This window comes from Oryzias latipes, chromosome 19 (assembly GCF_002234675.1).
Source record: "Oryzias latipes chromosome 19, ASM223467v1".
NCBI lineage: Eukaryota > Metazoa > Chordata > Actinopteri > Beloniformes > Adrianichthyidae > Oryzias > Oryzias latipes.
The window spans coordinates 10,813,997-10,829,138 of record NC_019877.2 but is presented as its reverse complement, the minus strand read 5'-3'; the positions used below and the strand labels follow the sequence as shown (position 1 = coordinate 10,829,138).

The window sequence follows — 15,142 nt, the reverse complement described above, 5'->3', positions numbered from 1 at the left end:
TAGAAATAATTTCAAGCGTCAAGGGGTAAAATATGTTTTGAGTGCATTTCGTCCTTAAAGCTGCAAGCAATAAGATCTGTATCAGTCTATACATTTAAGATAAAATAATTATTCATCTTACTAAAAGGAGTGATGAAAAACATTAAGATATGCCACAGTAGTTTGCTAAGATTGGAAACGCATAATGAGTTATTTGCTGGGAATTTTAATGTTAAAAATTCAGGATTATTTTTTGTTTTTTTTAAAAACCACAGACTGATTTTATCTAGTATAAAGTCAATTTTTAAGCCTTTCTTGATTAAACATGTTACTTAAATTAAATTAAATTAAATTAAATTAAATTAAATTAAATTAAATTAAATTAAATTAAATTAAATTAAATTAAATTAAATTAAATTAAATTAAATTAAATTAAATGTATGGTTATTTGTGAAGTGACAAACTAAAACCAAGATTGTTTCAAGTAAATAAAAAATCCCTTAATTTGAGTTTCAGATGAATAAAAATAACCTCTTATTTTCATCTATTTACTCCTTTTTTCTCATTATTGACAGCTGTGAAGAACCAAGTCAGCGGCAACTTCATACTGAATGAAAAAAGCGAAGATGCAAAGTTAAAGACGTTCATCAAAAATGGTTTACAGTGGGAGTATTCCAGCGATGGCGACAGGGAAACACTGAAAACAAGCGGTCCTCTGCATGACGGCATCGTGGTGCTGGTATGTTAAAGGTCGCAGCAGTACAGAAGCCTTTCATGAGTCCCCTCAAACCTTTTCACGAATTTGTCTAATTGCAGGTTATTCCAATGGAAGAAGAAGTGAAAATTAGCTTGACCTATAAGTACATAATACACGAAGACCTGCTGCCTCTTATTACCAACAACAATGTTCTTCTTTCTGAACTGGACACGTATGAATGGGCCCTGAAGAGCTGGTCTCAGTGCTCCAAACCATGTGGGGGAGGTCAGTGTGGAAAGGAAGCAATCCCCCTTTTTGTCTCTTGTTTGACCCAGTTAATACAAATATATATTTTTTATTTTGCTTCACAGTGTTCCCCCGCCTATTCGTGTTTCAATATTTGCGGTTTCACATATTCTCAGGTTGTTGTTTTTTTCGCGTGACTCCTCCGGTTCATATTTCAAAAGCTCAGACAACTCAAAGCGCTTGTATGAGACTTTTGGGTTCGAGGAAGGTACTGCGGGAATTTCTAAAAAACCGGGGCAGAGATGAAGAGCACGCTGGTGTTCTACTGGGAGAAGCGTTGATCAAATCGCGCTGCAGGACCTTTCGGTACAGTCTGTTACTCTAAATTGAAAAAAAAACCTTTGTGCTGAGCAATGTTCTTTAATACATGTTTTACAAAGCATCTGAAATATTTCAGAAGGGTTTTTGATGAGTAAGGATCGGTGATGGACATTCTTCGGCTGCGGGGGGTGGTAGGTGGTTCTTTGTATACACGGATTCTTCGTATTCGCGCGGGGGGGTACTGTATTTGTTGACATATTCCTACAATTGTGAGGTTTAAATCAAAATGACTTATATTAGGTTTAGTTTCTTTGATTTCCAAAAACATCAAACAGAATCCATGTTCTGAGAACTTGAGAACTTGAGACATTAATTAAATGGCTTGTTCACATTTTAACAGCATTACAAATGACAAAGAAATGACAATTAATGTGAATGGGCTCTCAATCATTATCATGACTTTATGAATAGGATGATTTTTGTTCTTATTTGCTTTAGTGGCAGAAGCTTTTGATTCTTGATTAGTCTTTGTCATCAACCAAATAAGGAACAATCCTTATTTTATTTTGAAGTACAATTTTTTTTGCAGATAAATTGAATTCATTATCCTGCTAATAGGAATTTCTCCACAAATATCAAATAATTTCTTTGAGTTTGTCAAGTTAGTGGAGGCTATTATTGTAACTTTTGATGCATCACTTTCATTTTTCTGTGTCTCTTTTGTGACTGACATTGAATAAAATCAGTACCAGCATCAGTTCTGAGACTGTAGAGGTGTTCAGTTTAGCACCACAAAGTTTCTCTGTGACCAGAAAGTAAAAAATTTCTAAAAATGTTCCAGTCCCTTAGATATTTTTTTCACCATCAATTTCAACCTTTTGCTTCTACTATCCAAACAAAATTTAATCAACCACAACTGAGAGTCAATGAGCATCCGCCTCTGTGAAAACTGTTGCCATGGTCACCTGAAAGTATCTCAAAAGTTGAAAGAGTGCTTTATCCATTTTGGTTTTTGTCAGAAAATTGAAATTTGCTACAAAATGCTTCAGCTTTTTTCATACAAGAAAACTTTTTTAATCTAAAAAAACATGTCTGTTTAGCTAAAAGGTAAAATAACTTTTGTAAAAATGTCTTTTTCAGGAATACAGTATACAAAGTATGGATGCAGGAGGAAGAGTGACGGCCGTTTGGTGCATCGCAACTTTTGTGAAAGCAGCAAAAAGCCTAAACCAATCCGCAAACGGTGTAACATGCTGGAGTGCAGTCAGCCAAAGTAAGGGAGTTCTAGCCCTGGACTAGCCGAGATAGATTTTTTGCCATTTTAAGGTACTCGGCAGTGTAGGTGTGCCAGTGAAGTCACAATAAAGAGCTGAATGTGCTGACAGGTGGGTGATGGAGGACTGGAGCCCCTGCAGTAAGAGCTGCGGGAAACTTGGCTACCAGACCAGAGTGGTGCAGTGCATGCAGGCTCTCCACAACGGCACCAGCAGGCCAATCCACAGCAAACACTGTCCCACCAATCGACCTGAAACGAGGCGAGTCTGCAACCACACCGCATGCCCTGCGCAGTGGCGGACGGGGGCGTGGTCTCAGGTAAACTAGAAGCTGCATGTTTCTTTTCTTTATTACCTTACATCACTTTTATCCTTTGAAATTAAATCTGCCAGGTTGCGTTACAGATTATTTTAAAAGGCAACTCTGCCTTTAAACTAATGATCTCATAATGTGGATCATCCTCATTTTATATTCTGGTAGGAAATTTTAAAATAACTATTTCATATTTAGACTATATGTATTAAACTAGGTTTCTGTGGGAATAAACAGAGTTCAATATCTATGAAATGATATATGCCTAGTAACAGAGCGGGCAATTAATACATCGAAACGTTGGCTTTGTTGTTCCTAAAGTTTTTTGGTTTTATGTTTTTAAGTGTTTCTTTAAACAAATATATGAAAAGCAAAATGTAAATAAAAACAACATATTGAATTTATTTAATCTTTGTTAAAACATGTTTTTGTTTTTTATTCACATCTCGAGTTTTTTTAAGGTAAAAGTGCACTTTTAACAGGAAATAGAATTATCGGATTCGAAATTGGTTAATTATCAGGTTAAAAAATACACCTGGAATTATTATTTTTTCTTTATCAATGCCAGAATTTTTTTGTTCTGTTTTTGTTCAGATTTATAATTTTTTTAAGTTGAAGCCTAATTTTTGTTTAATATTTTATTAGTGTACCTGAAACAGGAAGTAGAATTATGGGATTTAATATTGGTTAATTATCAGGTTAAAAAAGTACAAAACTGATTTGATAGAAAGCTTTGAATTTCAGGCTCGTTCAGATTTAAACTTCTTGAAATGGCAGGATATCTGTTAGCCAAATGAGAAGATTATTATTCTGACGTTCAAAGTCATTAGGCAGTCTGTGCCGGTCATAATAATGTTAAATTATATGAACATTTTCTGGCATTTAATCAAATTATTTAAACTGGAACTAAACTTCACTGATACACCCCTTGAGTTTATGGCACCAGTACTAGTCTACATCAAGATCCTGGAAGTGGTAAAAGCTGAAGGTGTAACCTGTGTGTGTCTTTGGTGGCAGTGCTCAGTGAGCTGCGGTGAGGGGATTCAGCAAAGGCAGGTGGTGTGCAAAACCAGCGACAACACCGTGGGGGAATGTGAAGGCGAGAAGCCGGAAACTGTCCTTATTTGCAAACTGAGTCCCTGTCCAGGTGAGACTTAAAAAAAAGAAAAGAAAAAAGAAACCTGTAGGCCACATATCATCAAAGTTTGGGGAAAATTGCTCTTACACAGAAACAAAAAAATGAACACAATGTTTTGTGCAGAGATAAAAGTCGTTCCAACTGTGTTCCTCACATCAGGACTTTGCTATTATTTTTGGACTTTGTATTTTTATCAAAGAGTCAAACACGACATGTTGTTTTGAACTCAAGATGGACAAACAACAAGATATACTTAATTGGTTAGAGGGATGTGCAGTGACAGTGGGCGCAGAAGTTCCTATCTAAGGGTAAAGACTCCATTCTTTGAAACATAAAGAAGTTTTTAAAAGGTAAAATACTTTGAAAGTGTGTCTAAAAGCATCGTTTGACTTTTCAGATCTAGAATATACATTTATTTTAATGTGCTTTTTTATACTTTTTTTAAGATTACATAGAGAGCAACAACAAAAGTGACTAACATCTAAAAGTTGAGGACGTTTTAGTTGAATAGCACAGGTAAATAACATTACTGCTTGGATTTACAGCCGATAAAAAGTACACAGAAAGGTGATTGTAGTCTGTTGTCCTTTCATCTGTGCTCATCCGGAGCTACAATTATTCAAAGTGGTTGACTGAGTCACAAGGTAAAATGGGCCCTGAGTGGCATGCGTGGAAATATCTGCTGCAATCACTGCAGATGAGCTGATTACTCAGGGAAATTTAACAAATGCTAGTCATTTTTATTTGCTCTGACCCTTCTTTTTTAATATTTTTTTTTGAAAACTCGAAGTTAAGCTGCAACTACCCGAGCTGCTCGTTTCTGTATTTCTCAGTATTTTGGGTAGATTTCATACCTTAAGCTGATTTTTATATCCTGGGGCATTGTGTAAATAAAAACATGGCCTTCGACATGGCTGTGAATGCATAGACAACACAAAGACGAAGTTTTTGCTTCACAGTCTGTATGCTCTGCTCTCTTCAGCTGGAAACAGATCTATTCTCTGTGGAGAAAAACATTTCTGCTCCTGTTTGCTTTCATGGAAACCCAACCAGTCATGTTCCTCAGCACTGATCAGAACTTTTTCATGTAGAACTTCTTTAAGGAAGCTCTTTTATTTTTTTTTCATTTCCAAATCATGTCTATTTGGGTTGTTATTCCAAGAATTACTCAAACTTTGGAGGGTCTGGTCAGTTGTTTGCACACTCCTCTTCTCATGGTTTAGTGACCTGGAACATCCATCAGCAAACATCCAGTGAAGGTTCTGTGTCCAAATGGTGTTTTGTCTGCAGTTTTTGAAATTATTCTTCTCTAAGATCCTCCTGAATGCTGTTGTGTAAAATAAACAACCCCAAAATAATCCTAATGAATAGTTTTCTAAAAAGTGATGGATATATATTCATTTATTTAGAGGGTTGATAGAGTAGAGCTGTGCTATTGATTGAAATATTAACAATTTTACAAACAAATATCTATGTTTCATCATGGGTTAGAGTGAAACGTGTCCGCCATGTTTTTAAACTTAAACTTAACGATTGGTTCAACCACAAAATGCATATTTTCTCTCGGTTAATAGCTCTTTTTTATTCATTTTTTTGTATTTTTTTGCTTTATGTGTCTTGAAGAAGCTTTTGACATAAACAATGTTGGACATTCATAGATATCTGAATAGACCACTAAAACACACGCCAAAGATGCATGATGTGAGACGCTAGATGGCCCATGGTTTGAATTTGGTGATGATGAATTTAGTGGCAGATTATTCATTCTAACCTTTATTGTTATCCTTTTTTCACTAATTTGCAGAAGCAAGTGAGTAAATTTAGTTCCAGTGTTTTGGCAAATATAAAAAATTGTAATAATTTCTCCAATATTTTTTCTTGTTAAATTTGCTGAAAGTTCCAAGTTCCTCTGTTGAATTGATCACCTAAAACATTTCAAGTCCATCATTTCAGGATTTGTAGGGACTGTTTTAGGTCAACTGCCAATGCTTGACTCAGCTCTAGGCTCTGATGAGGACATAAAAAAGCACAAAAAACAAGAATTTTCACTGAAGGATTTACCACTTTCCTGTTTGAGTAGTATAGATGTGGCTTTTAGGGTTTTTGGCCTCACCGTTCTGATGTAAAACCTTGAAATATGTGGGATTAGTATTTTTAATTTTTCCTACTCCCAATGTCGCGTCCATAAATTGAAGAGCCACGTGGTTCCGATTTAATTTTGTGTTCTGACTCATTCTTTTTCTTCAAATTGCCCTTAATTTTCAATAGGATCTGGAAGTGAAAATCTTTTTTTGTTTGTTTTTTTTGCATCGATGACTTCCTGCAGATTTGGTTATGCTGCCTCCTGTGCAAACAGATGAATAAAAACAATTTTAGCTGTTTTCTTGTACAGCCAATTAGTAGAAATTGATTTTTTTCCTGAAAGAAAATCAGAATGTTGCTCTGGTCATACATGAATTTGTGAGGTTTTTTTGTTGTTTTTTGCCAGTGCCTGACTTTGGATTATTTTTCCGCCTAATTTATTGTTTTCTATTTAGGGTTACCCCTCTCATCTCCCTCATCCCAAATGACAGAAAATGCTACGATGAATGGGGAAGCTGTATACCAAATGGTTCCCAAAAATCCAGTTGACAAAATGTCTAGTAAGCTGATCTTTTTTTTTTGTAAATCAATTTATTGAATCAATACTCTGGTTCTAAAAGTGTTTGATCTCCTCCTCTCTGTGACCTCCAGATGAGCCTTGTCTAGGAGACAAATCCATTTTCTGTCAGATGGAAGTTCTTGCTCGCTACTGCTCCATCCCTGGATATTACAAACTTTGCTGTGAGTCGTGCAGTCGGAAGGAAGGTCTCCCCACAAATGCACTCGACCTCCATAAACCTGAGGTTTTCCCAACCCAGAACCCTTCTAAAACCGCAGACGCTGCTGCTCGGACCTCACCACCAACAGATGCTGCTTTGCTCCAGACTCCTGCAGACGTCTCTGACAGGGAGCCTCCACTACCTCCAGGCCCGCCACTTCCCACAGCAGATGCCAGTGGAGGTCAAAATAGCACTTTAAGCCCAGATGCTGTCAGGTCAAGAAGGGACAACTTAGGATCTGAGAGGGATTCAGGTCACAGAACCCTGTCGGCTCGGAAATGAGCAGCGAGCAATTTTTGAACAAACCTTCTGCTCAGTTTCAGATTCACTCAAAGTTTTGCTGCGATGTTTTGTTTTTCATGTCAGTGAATTCAAACCAGCCCTGCAATGGTTACCTCATAAAAAAAACACACAAACCGCAGAGTGAGGTTTGTGTGCTTCACCTGCACACCGGTCCTCACACACAACATGAGTGGAATAAAAAGTTGTCATAACAAGGTGCTGTAAACTTAACCGACTACAAGAAGTGCTCAAAATGTGATGACTGCATTAGTATATTCATTTTTTTCTCTGTGTACAGTTGTGTAAACCTTTTTTTCCAAGTGCATTAGAACTACTATGAATGGTTTGCGTACAGAGGTGCATGTGCCAGCTATGGACTCTAAAGTGTGCCTCCAGTCTGATTATGAGAACAGGAAAGAAATGGCTGCATATTTGTGTTCAATTAAAATGCAATAACTTAATTAAAATTAGTTCTAAAATAAGATCCTCTTCATATAGGCACTTTTTGATATTAGAAACAAATTAACTAACAAGATAAAAAAGGGATGTTTTACATTTTAATTGCTCACAGCTCTGTTTTTCATTATAATTTTAAAGTTGTTTTCAAAATAAAGTGTCTCTAACCACAATGAATCATTCAAATTAAAGTGTCTCTAACCACAGTGAATCGTTTAAAAATATATTTGCATTTGCAATAGAGCGATTGAAGTCTGAACAAAATTAAATGTTATTTTTTCACAATTTTCCCCTCTGATTATGACTTTTTTAAACACCATATGCAGCTTTTTAGATTAATTCCTTCTTTGTGCATGTGGGCGATGTAGAAACAAGGGAATCACAGTGAAGCTGCTTCTAAAATGTTTGCCCTGTTGGACTTAAAACCAGCAGATGCCTGTTATTTCTCAGCAATTAATTGCAGAAGAAAAGATGCCTGGAAACGACATAATGTAAATTTATTACAAAAACGTCACTTTTTTGGCCTCACTCGCTGAAACAAAGAAAAAAGCGTCTGATGAGTCATCGATTCATTTTAGGATTATCAGACATTTCTGTCTGTGTAGCTGAAGCCTTTTTCGGAAAGCAGCTAGTTTTCTGCGTCCTTTTATTTAAAAAAAAAATAAAAGGAGATCACCAAAACTGCTTTTATCGTTTAAAATAATTCACTTGAATGAAGTGTGTTTGTTAAAAATGTTTCTGGTGGCACACTCCAGACTTCATGGCTATCACTCCCGACTGGAAGCTTTGTAGCTTCTCAGTCTCCGGTGCTCTTGTTTTTTTTTTGTTTTGTTTTTTGGTTCAGATTGACCACACATGATTATCCTCATTAATGTTTAAAAAAAAGAAAAAAAGAAAATAGGTTATAATTTTTTACAGTACTGTAGTACAAACTCTGCCAGTTGTTGTCAAAGTCTGTAACTTAGTGCTTTAAAGACCCACTCCGATCATCTTTTGATCTATTTTGAAAGCATTCCCAGCGGTCTTTTTATTATGATTATGCCAATTTTTAGCACCAAAAAAAAGTTGTTTTTATGGAACATAGTTTTTGCAGAGTGGCAGAGGTTCATCAGAAAGTTGTCTCTGAGTCATGGGAACCCCTTTTCCCTCCCTGTTGATGAGAGCTCTCTGTTTACACCCTCTCCCCCAACGTAACATTACATGTGCAACAAAAATGGCGAGCAATACTGGAACGATGCAACCGTACAGTTTTAAGCCAGATGCCAGCTCAGACGAGGAATTTAAAGACGTACATGGATATTTTTCCAACATCATTTTTTTTTTATCTGCACCTGATTTGAATAAAGATAAACTCAGAAATGCAAGTTTAATCTTAATTTTCTATACATTTGTCCTCTGTCAGCAGAAAATTCTACAAGAACATGTTCAAAACACAATTTTCACCGGAGTGGGTCTTTTAGGGCTAAGATTTCAGAGAGAATACTTATATTAGTACAGTTTTCAGGTAGGAATGTATATAGTGTAAATTTCAGTTCATAAACGTTTCGCGAATTGGAAAATCGGAGCAATGCTGTAAGTCTGCAGGTTGTCTACATCTGTTTCTGCTTTTTGCAGATTATACCACCATGTTCATTGTATAGATCTTGTACATACATACCTAAATGAAAGCTTTAAATGTTAATATTTATTGAATTTTTAAGTGAACAACGTAAAAAAAAAATCTAAAAGAACAAAAGTTTTTGCTATTTCACTAAATTTTTCTTTGTTTTTTTTTTGTTTTGTTTTTTCAATGGACTTCTTAGAAGAAGGAGAGGAACATATTGTTGTAAAGTCATAACTACTTTCCTAAATAAAAATCACAAATTTACCTTTTGACATAAAATTTCAGATTTTTTAATTTATTTTTAACTGTTGTATCCTGTTGTGTGAAGTGGAAATAAATTAGTCAGGAGAAGCACATTCAAACAATTTATTAATTCTTTAAAGTGTTTTGGAGGTCGCTATTTGTCAAGAGACAAGCGTTCACTTTTGAGCAGGATGTATGGATGAGGTTTAAGTGGCACATTGTGTTTTTTATTCCTATTGTAAACCAGCTTCCTTTTGCCAGGCTGGGACTGGTGTCTGCCAATAACCCTAGGCTGCGTGTTTTCTTTTTTCCTCAGCAGAGTTTTGTCTTGTAGAGCAGTTAGTCTGTCACCGTTCCCTCGTCTCCGTCTTGAGAAGCGACGAGGGAGCTGTTGGGTGAAGGCTGTCATGCAGACTCATGCATCTCCCACCGAGGCGTCTGCGGAGATGTCTCGTGAAATCCAGCTGTGCTCGGGGCAAAGCCTGATTGACAATGGACTTAGGCAGCCAGCCCTGAAAACAATGGTAGTTTTGTTAGACCTGAAATTTTTTTTTAGCAAAAGTAGTGCTACACCGTAATATAGCTGCACAGATTTTCTTTAGATACTTCAACATGCAAACTTATAGTCTCCACTAAGTTAAAAAAAATAAAATGAAGTCACTTATACAGATAAAAGTTAAGTTTTTGCTCCTTGGGGGTTTAATAAACCTATTTATATACCTGATGTCATTATATACTATGATGATCTATCAATGATATATATTTTTTTTTTAATTGTAAGAGTTTAGTTCACAGACAACAGTCCTTTTTTTGTTTTTTTTAAGAAGAAATAAAAAAACTGTGAAGTCAAAAAGCTTAACATGTACCCAGAATGCATTGTGGTTTTATTCACAGATACATATTCAAAACCCACAGTGACCTTGATTTTTGTCACTTCTGATTCCTTATCCCACTTGGATTAGCATTATTGTCTGTGATAACTCATTTGTATCTTGTTCCCTATCCCTAAAGATGAGCTTTTAACATAATTATGAGGTTGGGGAATCTAGCACTTGGTTATTATTTAAAAAAAAAAAAAGGCTGAATAAAAGCATGCATTTACCTTTACGTCCATGTTAAGAAGCCACGTGAAGCGGCTTTTTGTCTTGTCCTCATCAAGAGCTTGAAGGACGATGCATGTTGGGCCATCCTCAGCTCTGCGGACAAAGACACCTTTGTTGTGAAATGTTCTGCAGAATTTAAAACTATATGAAAATTATACTATTGTATGTTCACATTTACATTTTTCCCTCTCAAATTTAAATATATTTCATTAAAAGTGATTTAAAAAATGTATACCAGTAATTTGTTTTGTAATAGTTCTTTTTTTTTTTCTTTTACAAAAAATTAATTTTTTTTTATTACTTATCTTTTTGTCAGTTTTGGTTTGACTTTTTTTTGTCATATTTTGTCATCATTTTTTTTTTTATCAGCAATTAACCACCAGGCTGATTAATTTAAGTAAAATCCATAAATCGAAATAAAATAAATACTTCAAAACTTTCTTTCTTTCTGTACTTTCTAGCAAACAGTGCCTACTCTCCAATATTATCCATTATTATTATTATTAAATATCCGGTCAAAACAAAGTCACAGAAGGTTGGTTTTGTTTTGTTGTCATGTCTTCACCTGCTTGACTGAGATTAACTTTCTGCTCAATCGCGTGATGACTATAACGAGTCAGCTCCGGCTATTTAAGCACTTGAAGATTAATGACTTGTGCAGTTCGCCTCTCCAGAGCTGCCAGCTCAGCCCGTGATGCTCACCTCACAAAGCCCGCCTGCGGTGGGAATGACTCCAGCTGAATGGCTGCTCCTCCAAGATAAACACGGGATTTTTGTTTACAGCTGTGCCTGACACTCACAAAATCCCTCTGTCCAATTAGATTTCCAGCTGACCCAGCTGAAACCTCGTGGGTCACGATTGTTTCTGGTCCAACGTGTTTTAGGACCTGTATACCACCAAAAAAAAGAAAAACCAGAGGACACAGTTTTATTTTCAAAAACGCAGAATAAAACTGAAAAAAGTAAAAAAAAGGCAGTTTTGAAGGGACTTCAATCAGTCAATACTTTACATCTGCATCTTTAAAAATACTTTACGCTTATTTGTAAAGATGCAGAAGGGCATCGAAAGGCTGTAAATAAATTGTAAAATCAGCTATACTGACTAAGGATCTAATAAATTTGTTGAAAGGTAATCTCCTCACCTCAATGTGCTGTATACTTGGGTTCCACTGGGGCATTTCCTGAACCCTAGCGTACAGAATATCATAGAGTTCATCCACAGTGGCCTCCAAGACTGCCTCCATCCTGAAGACCTTTCCAGCTCCTGGAATCACTTTGCTGTAGATCACATCTCCGTTGCTCTGAAGAAACAAACTCATTCTATTATAGTGTTAATTCAGAGGACACAGTGTGGGGCAGAGATGGTACCTCTGTCATCTCGACCTTCCATCCGTCTTTGTCCTCCAACATGCTGAGAGCTTTTCTCATGGCCTCTCGTCCGTGTTGTTCATAATACAGCTGGTTTCCAGACTTGGCTGCAGGCTGCACGTCTTCTTGTTCCACTTCTGCAATCAAGTCATGCTAGTGAAAACTCATGCAATGTAAACGCAATTAATGCATCACATTTGAGTTTTTTACCATTATAATTTAGAGCAACATGCGTTCTTAAGTGTTGTTGGATTTGTCCCCACTGCTGCAGCTGTGTGATCTCCTGGCCTATCACTGCCACAGCTCTGCGTTGGAGTCCTGCAGTCGCAGAAGAAAAAGAAAAATCTCAGCATTCCGTCCCTGCTTTAAATACCAAGCGAGGTCCATTCTAGGATGAAGGCTTTACCTGCCATGCTCCTCATGTGAGGGTAGGAGATCCCGCAGCAAAGCTTCACAACAGCGCGCAGCATGTCGTCTCTGGCAGTCACAGCAAAGAATCAGAGGTTGTTTCAGTCTTTATACGCCTCCTCAAGGATACCGCAGAAAGATAAGAGTCAGAGGAGAAGATAGGATTCGCTCCGACTTCTGTCTGAAGGACAATTTTGACAAGATCTTTATGAAGTGAAATGACAATTTTTAATTCAAGGCAAATCTTTACAAAAGAACGGCGGCAGCTGAACGTCAAGTCAGTTCAAATCAACACTCTGATGTTGCTCAGCTGGTAGACAGTTTGGACCGTGTACAAAGGTCCAGGCCTTGATGCTGCAGCATCGCGTCCATCTGTTGCCTCTTGCAGGATATCACTTCTTTCTCTGTGCACCAATTTCACACACACTGTTATCATGTAAGGGCAAAAAAAATCTCTAATAACCTTGAGTTTCAAAGAACGTTCTGGAGACCAGAATAAGATTTGACAAATCTCAGCAGGGTTTTTTTTTTTTTGGTTTATTTTGAAAACGGTGATTTTTTAGTTTGAACATTTTAAACTGTTTCAGAAATTGTAAAAGTATATTTCCACAAATGTTAAAAATGTTGGATTTAAAAATATTCAATGCATATTTTGTGTGATATGGAGGAATATTGAATGTTCTTTCACTTTGAAAACAAACTAAAGTTTCTGTGTTGCTGCAGAAAGAAGTTTGTGCTGTTATAAGTACTCAAACTGGATTGAAAATAGTTCTTAGGAAAAATAAAAAAATGCACTTGTTTAGACATAAACCCCTCAAAGAAACTTGTTGACTGTTCAAACATTACAAAACGTTTTGTTAAATACCTTTCTTTTTTTGATTTTAGATTTGTTTACAGGATGAAGTGAAATTGCAGTCTCAGGGTAAAAAAATAAAGAAAGGAGCTGAATGATCTTCTTAGGTTCAATTAATTTTTTTAAATAAAAAGTTTACAAGGCTAAATCTCAATGTTTTGTCAACCTAAGCAAGTCAAATAGGATAAATACAGACAATGATGTCAGGAGCTGATGGGGTAGAACCCAAAAAGGAGTTGACCTTCCTTGATGGCATGAACTAATATTTTAATAAACAACTCAAAAAGGGACAAAATCATAAAAACTATTTTAGGAACAAAAGGGGTCACAACGTGATCCTGATTAACTTAATTGATGGCACTGTGGATAATTATCCACCTGAACTTTGTGTGGCTGATTAAGAGAAAAACAAAAACCTAGAAATTAACTTTAGATCCAAGAAATTGTGAATGAAATGAAGAAAACAAAGGCCACCATCCTCACATGTGACCCAGACAACTAAAAGAGGAGTTGGAAGCTAAAAGGACATGAAGAATAACATAAGCTATTATTATTTTTATTTAGAAGGTGTATTTGTGCCTCTATTCCGACTTAACATGTCACACTTTAAGGATGTCTTTTTCAAACATAGTAATTCATAGTATTAGTCATTTATTTGTTGTCTGTAATAAATCTCTAATTTGCCTGAAAAATAGTTGTAAAGGTTTCTCATTGGTTCACACATACACATGATGAAATCTACTATGAAAAAAAAACTTTTTTTGCCCTGTACATATTAGCAAATGAGCTATAAATGGGTGGTTGTGGTACTTTAAGCAAACCACTTTGCTCCATTTTATTAATGTAATAAAAAATTGAGTATTTGCTCTTTTAAAAATGACAAATAAAACTGTTCATTCATGTGAGCACTAAATACTAAATTTAGTTTTATTAAATATACGTTTCTTCACATTGGACACACTGTTTCACCCCTATCTTGTCTGAAAACAGCTTCATTCTTGGATTTTTCTTTCTGTTTCTTTTTATATACATACATATCCATTCAATCCTTGACACCCTGCTGTTGGTTAAACTAACTTTTTTGACAACCTTGCCAAAAAAAAGAAGTGAATCTTTGTCTTCTTGTTGGTTTCGGTGTTAGCTCTGTTGTCTCATCGCCAAACGTGTCTGGCTGGCTGTTTGACTGGCTATCCCAAATCCAAGGGTGAGTTGAGCGTGTGAGGTTGTACAATCCATGCACATGGCCCGGTGTTGGACATGCCATCCCTTTGCCCAGGGACAGCTGGGATAGATTACAGCAACTCCACTGTCCCTGGCTGGGAATATCAAGTGTAGAAAGTGAACTACAAAGTGTAAATTATTGAGTGTGATTATAGCATAATAAATTGTAAACTTCACACAAGATGCTTGTTTTTTTTTAACATTTATTTTATTGAAGTCTTATAACTGAACAAACGTTTTTGGATGTTTGCTAATAGAGAAAGCTGTCATTCAACCTGTTGCTATTGGTGCTATTCACATTATTGGATTAGAAAAGTGACACTTTGTTGTTTCATATAATAATGGGCAGAATTTGTCCGATTCTGATCTTCATACTAAATAAGCATGAGTTCCTCTTATTTACTTCTGAAATTTACCCAAAACTGTTTTTTTAATAGAATAAACTATCAGTCTATCCATCCTCAAAGTCCCTTTCAAAGCCGAAGGGCTGCTGGAGCCCATCCCAGCTACTGTTGGGCGAGGGCAGGGTACACCCTAGTTTTTGGCGGGTCCAAACGCTCACACAGAGGCAATTTAAGATATGAATTAAGCTATGAAGTATGTTTTTAGTGTGTGGCAGGAATCTGGATTGAAGAAAACCCACGTATGCAGGGGGAGAACATGCAAACTCCACAAAGAAAGATCTATGCCGGGACTCAAACCTTCTCACAATGAGGCAAAAGGCGAACCACTCCACCCCTGTGCTGCCCTGAATAAAGCATATTGTACATCATCTG

At 36.3% G+C, this 15,142-nt stretch overlaps 2 protein-coding genes across 3 annotated transcripts in view; one reads left to right on the top strand and one right to left on the bottom strand.

Moving 5' to 3' along the window:
- LOC101172200 (A disintegrin and metalloproteinase with thrombospondin motifs 14) overlaps positions 1-9,444 on the top strand; it is a 53,353-nt gene extending 43,909 nt beyond the window's left edge. For both annotated transcript variants that reach the window (XM_011488228.3, XM_004080554.4), the window contains exons 16-22: positions 555-718; positions 796-961; positions 2,384-2,516; positions 2,629-2,836; positions 3,848-3,977; positions 6,506-6,610; positions 6,702-9,444. In XM_011488228.3, the coding sequence (XP_011486530.1) occupies positions 555-718; positions 796-961; positions 2,384-2,516; positions 2,629-2,836; positions 3,848-3,977; positions 6,506-6,610; positions 6,702-7,111 (1,316 nt within the window). In that variant the 3' untranslated portion in view covers positions 7,112-9,444. The remainder of the gene's footprint in view (positions 1-554; positions 719-795; positions 962-2,383; positions 2,517-2,628; positions 2,837-3,847; positions 3,978-6,505; positions 6,611-6,701) is intronic.
- A 180-nt stretch (positions 9,445-9,624) lies between these two features.
- LOC101171949 (steroidogenic acute regulatory protein, mitochondrial) lies at positions 9,625-12,416 on the bottom strand. The gene is made up of 7 exons (XM_023949563.1): positions 12,291-12,416; positions 12,095-12,202; positions 11,885-12,021; positions 11,659-11,817; positions 11,219-11,403; positions 10,516-10,609; positions 9,625-9,925 (listed from the first exon to the last, which is right to left on the bottom strand). Exons 1-7 carry the CDS (start codon positions 12,352-12,354, stop codon positions 9,761-9,763), a joined length of 912 nt encoding a protein of 303 aa, XP_023805331.1. The 5' UTR covers positions 12,355-12,416; the 3' UTR covers positions 9,625-9,760.
- Positions 12,417-15,142: the final 2,726 nt, after the last annotated feature.

Bases quoted from the DNA above. Each gene is read 5' to 3' on its own strand.
- LOC101171949 (XM_023949563.1), bottom strand. From the start codon at position 12,354: ATGCTGCGCGCTGTTGTGAAGCTTTGCTGCGGGATCTCCTACCCTCAC. The intron at 11,818-11,884 runs GTACCATCTCTG...TTGTTTCTTCAG, and splicing joins GGAAGGTCGAGATGACAGAG to AGCAACGGAGATGTGATCTA. The intron at 10,610-11,218 runs GTGAGCATCACG...CTTTGTCCGCAG, and splicing joins CCGCAGGCGGGCTTTGTGAG to AGCTGAGGATGGCCCAACAT.